We start from the raw sequence: 6,741 nt of genomic DNA on the forward strand, positions 1-6,741 counted from the left end.
TTCCATAAAAAAATATATTTTTTTATTTGATAATTTCCACTATGCTCTTGGTAGTGTTTATGTCAGAAATTATTAATAACACTAAGCTTACAGTAAAATAGATAATTTTATCCCTATCAACTACATAACCTGCACAAATCTCTGCGTCAGACATTACTTCTAGAAACTTCTAGAGGAATATCTGGAAACTGAGATTTTCATATTCAGCCACAAGATGGAGCCATCATTCTGCACACACTACAGTATGATGGTGACAGAGCACTATCCAAGTCAGTTTGTATAATTTGAAAGTTTATTAAAGTAAAGCACTGCTTTATAAATTGTAATATTTTAAAATTATCCCACTGTAAACATCACTGGTAAACATTAAAAATGGAGTGTCCTCGAAGCAATGCCAGTAAAAGACACAAAAATCACTTTCACAAAGATCTAAGCCACAGCACTATTCATATTCTAGAAAACTCATAGATATATACTTGGAAGGTTAATTCAGATTTGCATGAAATTGTTAGAAATTCTTCAAAGCTCTACAGAAGTGTGCAATGTCTTATCCCCTCAAACATGGATGAGGCATTCAGAAAACTTTATTAAGACAAACAAGAACATACCACATAAACCGTGAACAGTGAAATCGCCACCTACTGACGGAACAGTATATAACACAAACAGTGGACAATAGTTGCAACAGAATACACGAAAATAGTATTCTAACAGAAATCATTCCCTTGCTGGCAGCACTTACTAAACAAGCACACAGCAATTTTGAATTGCTTGTATATTATTTGCCTTTAACTACATGTTAAAAAAAACAAACAAATGAATGATGGCTGAGTACAATAGACAATTAAAGCCCCAAATCTCATGCATGCTTCTTGAATAATGAAAAGATACTGGGGGATTACTACTGGGGGGGAAAATCCTTCGTGATTCCATAGTGGTAATCTTATTACTCCCTGGATCAATTTGCTAATACAACAGAGAGTTAGGCATAGAGTTTCATATTCGTATTGTTCTTACTGTAAAGAACCCTTTCCTATGCTGATGCTGCTCCAGCTCTATAACATCCTTCTTAAAAACTGGTGCCCTAAAATGGTGAGGCCTCACCATTGCTTTATAAAGAGGTAAAATAATTTTTTCAGCTTGTGATTTACCGTATTGGCTCGAATATAGGCCGCACTTCCCCCCCCTTTAAGTCTTTAAAGTGGGGGTGCGGCCTATATTCGGGGTCTAGCGCCCGACGGCTGGGACATGCAGTCCCGGGCGCCGGGCAGGCAGCGGGGTTAGGATACAGATCCCCCGCAGCGGTGCAGGGGACCTGTATCCTACTCTCTGATACGCTCAGACAGCCTCCCCTGCCAGCACTTCCCATAGGGGGAGTGCCGGCACGGGAGATTGTCTAAGCGCATCGTGCAGACGTTCACCAGCAGCAGCGATGCGCGTAAACAGCCTCCGCTGCCGGCACATCTGCACGATGTGCTTTAACAATCTTTTTAAAGATTTTTAAAGCACATCTTGCAGACGTGCCGGCAGCGGAGGTTGTTTCTGCTCGCATCGCCACTGCCGGTGAACGTCTGCGTGAACAATCTTCCTTGCCGGTACTTCCCACGGCGGAAGTGCCGGCACCGGAAGTTGAATACGTGTTATGTGTAGATGTCCCCCGCCAGCCCCGCAAGACCCCGTGGAGTCTGCACCGGTAAGTCTGGCGAGGGGGGACATCTTGGGGACAGAGTGGCAGCATATCTCGGGGGGGGGTAGAGTGGCAGCATATCTCAGGGGGGGGACATCTTCGGGACAGAGAGGCAGCATATCTCGGGGGGGGGCAGAATCTTTTTTCATTAAAAAAGCACCTAACTTTTAGGGTGCGGCCTATATTCGCGTGCGGCCTATATCCGATACGGTAATACTCCTTTTTATGCATGCCAATACCTTATTGGCTTTTGCATCCGCTGACTGGCACTGCACTTTGTTTCGAAATCTATGGTCTACTATTATACCTAAGTCCCTCTCATTTTCTGCTTTTCCCAATGTAATGCCGTTAAGTTGCATGATTATTTTTGGTACCAAAGTGCATTACCTTACACCAGGGGTGTCCAAGTTGTTCCTGCAGCGGGCTACTTCATCAGAAATATATATGTTTGGGGGCTGAGAAAAATCAGCCTGCAATAAAATACAATAATAATATTAATAATATTAATATATATATAATTGCTAACAGCAATCACACTCCTATCATGCCCAGACAACCAGTACATGCTGGAACCTGGGCATGATAGGACTGTGATTGCTGTTAGCAATCACACTCCTATCATGCCCAGGCATACCAAGGTTCCAGCATGTACTGGCTGATTTGGCATGCTGGGAGTGTGATTGTTAACAGCAATTACACTCCAATCATGCCCAGGCAACCAGTAAATGCAGGAACCTGGGCTTGATAGGACTGTGATTGCTGTTAGCAATCACACTCCTATCATTCCAAGTCAGCCAATACATGCTGAAACGTGGCTCCCTGTGCCTTGCTCCCCCACTTACACATCCATGCTACCACACATACACTCATTCATATACTCATTCATTCAAAGATTAATTCCCTCAATCACGCATACAACCCCACCCTCTTACCTGCACTGAAGATCTCTCACTCTTGGACTACTGTGTAGCTCACGAGCAACTTCTCTTGTGCCGAACAGCGGAAGCAGGAATGGAGTGGAGTCATGCGATGTGACATAAATTCACGTGACTCCGCTGGGTTCCGCTTCCGCTGTGCGGTACGAAACACACTGACTGCTGTGAGAGCAACCCACAGGAAAGCAGCAGGACCCTTGCGATTCTGCAATCACGGTTGCCCTGCCTGCAGATCTCATGCGGGTCGCACCTCAAGGTCCGGTGGGCCTCATCTGCCACTTATTTGCCCAGTCCCCTGGTGTATCTAAATCACTCTCAAGAGAAGCTACATCCTGGTCAGACTCTATAACCTTACTTAATTTTGTGTCAAGATCACTAATAAATAAGTTAAAGAGAACTTGACCCAAGAGGCACCCCACTCACCCCAGTTGTCCATCTTGATAATTTACCATTAACAACTCTTTGCACCCTGTCACTAAGCCAAACACAGGCATTCTCTCCAAGACCTATTTGTCCTAGCTTATACAATAACCGCTGGTGTGGAACAGTGTCAAATGGTTTTGCAAAATCTAAATAGACAACATCTACAGCAACTCCCTGATCTGTACATTTATTCACAACATCATAAAATGCAATAAAATTGGTCTGACTGTTACTGATGATATCATTGTTCACAATATATTCCCCTATGCCATCTCCTAATAAACTCTCAAACAAGTTCCCCACCACAGATGTTAAGCTTACAGGTCTGTAGTTCCCAGGCTCAGATTTGGATCCTTTTTTCAAAATGGGAACCACATTCGCTTTCCACCAATACTGGAATGAATCTTTGAAAATCAAAAACAGTGGTCTGGCTATTTATTGACTAACTTCCCGTAGTATCCTCGGGTGTATCTCATCTGGCCCTGGAGCTAAGTCTACTTTAAGTTTACTTAAATGTTTAAAAACTTTATCTTGAGTCAGCCATTCCCACAATTGATTTAAGGTTTCTGTAGTGCTGAATTGCCAATCAGCAGATAGTGGCTCTTCTTGTTATATACAGAGGAAAAAAAGGCATTTGGTATTGCTGCCTTTCCTGATCCTCACTAATTAACTTACCATCTCCAGATTTCAAAACACCTGCATTGTCACTCCGTGATCACTTCCTCTTTCTTTCCTTGGTAGGCCGAACAGGAAAAACAAATTTCTTAAAAACACCATCCAGACTACCGGCAACTATACCACGGGAAAACAAACGAACCTCATAGTCCTATACTGAAGCTGAATATCCTGCAGGAAAAAAGAACATTATGAAAGTAAACTGAAAAAAAACCCTTTAGTAAAATTTAGATTATTTCTACACCAAGGCTAGAATAATCCCAAATTTTATGTTAAAACAGGAGGCTTCATATTTTACTGTTTTAACGACCCAAAAAAGCAAAAGAGGCATGAGCTTGGGGATGACTCCCTAGACCAATCTGCAGCTGAAAGAATATCCGCTAATGAACCGCCCGCCAAAAAAGCCACCGATGCCGCCACCCCGTGACCCATCGATACAAAATGCAGTAGCCAACTGATCCATCTGGCCAATGTAGGGACAGAACAGGTCTAAATGGAGATACGTAAGAGATAAAAAGCAGTCCAACAAGAGAAGCCTGAAATTGCACAGAACGAGAAAAGTAGCAACGCACCCATCTCAATAAGGATAAGAAACCGATAACTAATTAGATTGTTTTCAGAGCTATAGACACAGAAATACCCTCAGGTGTAAACAAAAAAGAGTTAGTGTCAAACGCTCATATGTCCGAAGCCCTACGAAACAAAATAAGGCACAGTAAAATCGCTACCTTAGCCAATGTCAGGGATACTCGAGGAGCTCATCCCCCGAGTACCCACTTACCCAGTCTGCAGCAGGCACCTCCGTGGTTCCCTAGAGCATTAGGCCCGAAAACGAACAAATTGGGATCATCACCAGCACTATGGGACGCACGTGCTTACTGCACCATTTTATAGGGTTAGCAGACATGGTAAGGCTCACAAAGATGACATCGTACAAGGGAACGGATTGATAATCAAGCACTGTATAAAAGGGACAAACAGGACTTTACTCAGTGTGCAGTTGTTTTGTTGAAATTGCAGCCAGATGTTTCCGTGATCCAGATCCCTACCTTCCTTATCAAGACTTTTTCAGTGGCAACTAATAGTGGTCTTCAGACTTGCTCTTTAACCTCATCACTGCTGAAAGTATTTTTGGTCTTTGTTTCTCCCCATTAACCCCTGCATTGCTGACTACTTTTATAAACTTTTGTCTACTTGTGTTTTGCTACTAAAGTAACTTTATTGCACTATTCATATTGCCGGTGATTTCCTGAATCTCCATATTCTTACCCTTGATTCTAAAAGCCGACAACTGACAGAAAGAGAGAAGATCGTTATCTGACTAATCTTCCAAAAACTGTTGCAACATCCCAAAAGTAGTGAGCGCTAGTGGGTCTAGCCAAACAAATGCCACGCAACAGCCGACAAATTGATGGATCCTTACCGATCCTGAGGCCCTGAATTCCCATTTCAGCCGCCAAAATTGTGGAATGGAAAATATTGATCATCCTGTACGACTTACATTGTGAGAATAGATGGGCCACAAAATTAAGTATAGCCGTTATAGGGGCCATAAAGGGATCAAAGCTGTGTTTCAGACACCAGTGATGCCATCCTCTGCCCGCCTGAACATAGGATTTCCGTGTCCCCGAAGCCCAGGATCCCAGAGCAATTCTCGAGCTGTTGACAATAAGCCCAACAGATCCCAGGATTCCCTGAAACAGTCCAAACCACAAGAGATAGATGATCCTGCTGCACCAGCGGGAGTGGATTCCCCTCTGGGTCCAGCAACAAGTCCCATGACGTCAGCAGAACCAGACGATCATTGCACGCCAGTTCCAGCAGTAATGGGAACCAGGGTTGTGTCCTCCACAGTGGTGTGATCAGCAAGGTAGTAACCAGCTGTCTGCTCAACAGGTGAAGTTAGCAGAGGATCATCGCGAACAGCAAAAATGCATAGGTTCCCCTGGGGGCCACACCTGAAGAAATTCATCCACTGAATTGGAGAGAGGATCCAGCAACTAACTGGAGAATGCCGGAGTCTGTCGATTTGCCCTGGAGGCGAATAGGTCCCGATGAAGAGGAACTCGGAGCTGATCCATCATCCGAAACACACTCGGGTTGAGATACCAATCACTTGCATCCCTACAATGGCGTGAGAACCAATCTGCCACTAGATTGTCCTTCCCTGGAAGGTATTCTGCTTTGATAGACAAATGCATTTCTAAGCAGTATTGGTACAGCTCCTTCATGAGCTCTTGACCGGGAGCCTCACAAACGATTCGCATACCTAATTGTAGACACGTTGTCCATCCGAAGAATCAGGGAGCAGTGTGTAGTATCTTTTGTGAAACTGCACACTGCCAAAGAGCCTGCAATCAGTTTGAGACAATTGGTGTGCAGACCCCTTTCCTCTGGGGTCCAAAGGCCCCCTGTGGCAACATCCCCGCATGCTGCTCCCTATCCCAGGGAGCTGGTGTCCAACTCTAGGACGAAGTGCATTTCCATGCCGAAAATTTATGGAACCAACTCTACGGGTGCAAAGATATTCCATGACCAGCTTCAGCAGCTTGCTAAAGCACTAAGGGGCCGAACTGAGAGCGAATGGGAGACAAGTGAATTGTCATACCTGGTCTTCTGCGTGGATGGGGACCGTCAGATACGCATCCTCGAGGTCAAGTCTGGTGAACCAGTCGTGTTTCCTGAGGAGATCGCAAAGAAGATGGTCGCCCTCCATCTTGAAGTGCCTGTACACCACGTGAGAATTAAGAGTGCGTAGATTGATAACTGGGCGAAACTCTCCTGATTTCTTGTGAACTAGAAAAATGTTGCTCAGGATACAAGCAGGGCCAAAAACTTGCTCCATAGCAACCTTGTCCCACAGCGAAAGTAACGCAGAGACAATGGGAGATTTGGCATTCAGCGCAAGCCAAGGGGGGACAGGGCAGAGGAAAATGGGCTCTTGCCCTGCTGGTGGCATGACCCTGCTGCCAACCAGCCCAGTCTGCTCGGAAGAGGTTTGAGCTTTATTCAGCATAAGTA

The 6,741-nt window shown here is 44.6% G+C and overlaps 1 protein-coding gene across 1 annotated transcript in view; it reads right to left on the reverse strand.

Annotated features, from left to right (window-relative positions):
* Window positions 1–2,046, reverse strand: part of LOC149279312 (protein Wnt-8b-like) — a 65,225-nt gene extending 63,179 nt beyond the window's left edge. The window contains exon 1 of the mRNA XM_089501333.1: window positions 1,927–2,046. Within this exon, the coding sequence (XP_089357459.1) occupies window positions 1,927–2,046 (120 nt within the window). The remainder of the gene's footprint in view (window positions 1–1,926) is intronic.
* Between the last annotated feature and the right edge of the window lie 4,695 nt (window positions 2,047–6,741).

This window comes from Sceloporus occidentalis, unplaced genomic scaffold (assembly GCF_023333645.1).
Source record: "Sceloporus occidentalis isolate IW3139 unplaced genomic scaffold, rSceOcc1.0.p SCAF_172, whole genome shotgun sequence".
Classification (NCBI taxonomy): Eukaryota; Metazoa; Chordata; class Lepidosauria; order Squamata; family Phrynosomatidae; genus Sceloporus; species Sceloporus occidentalis.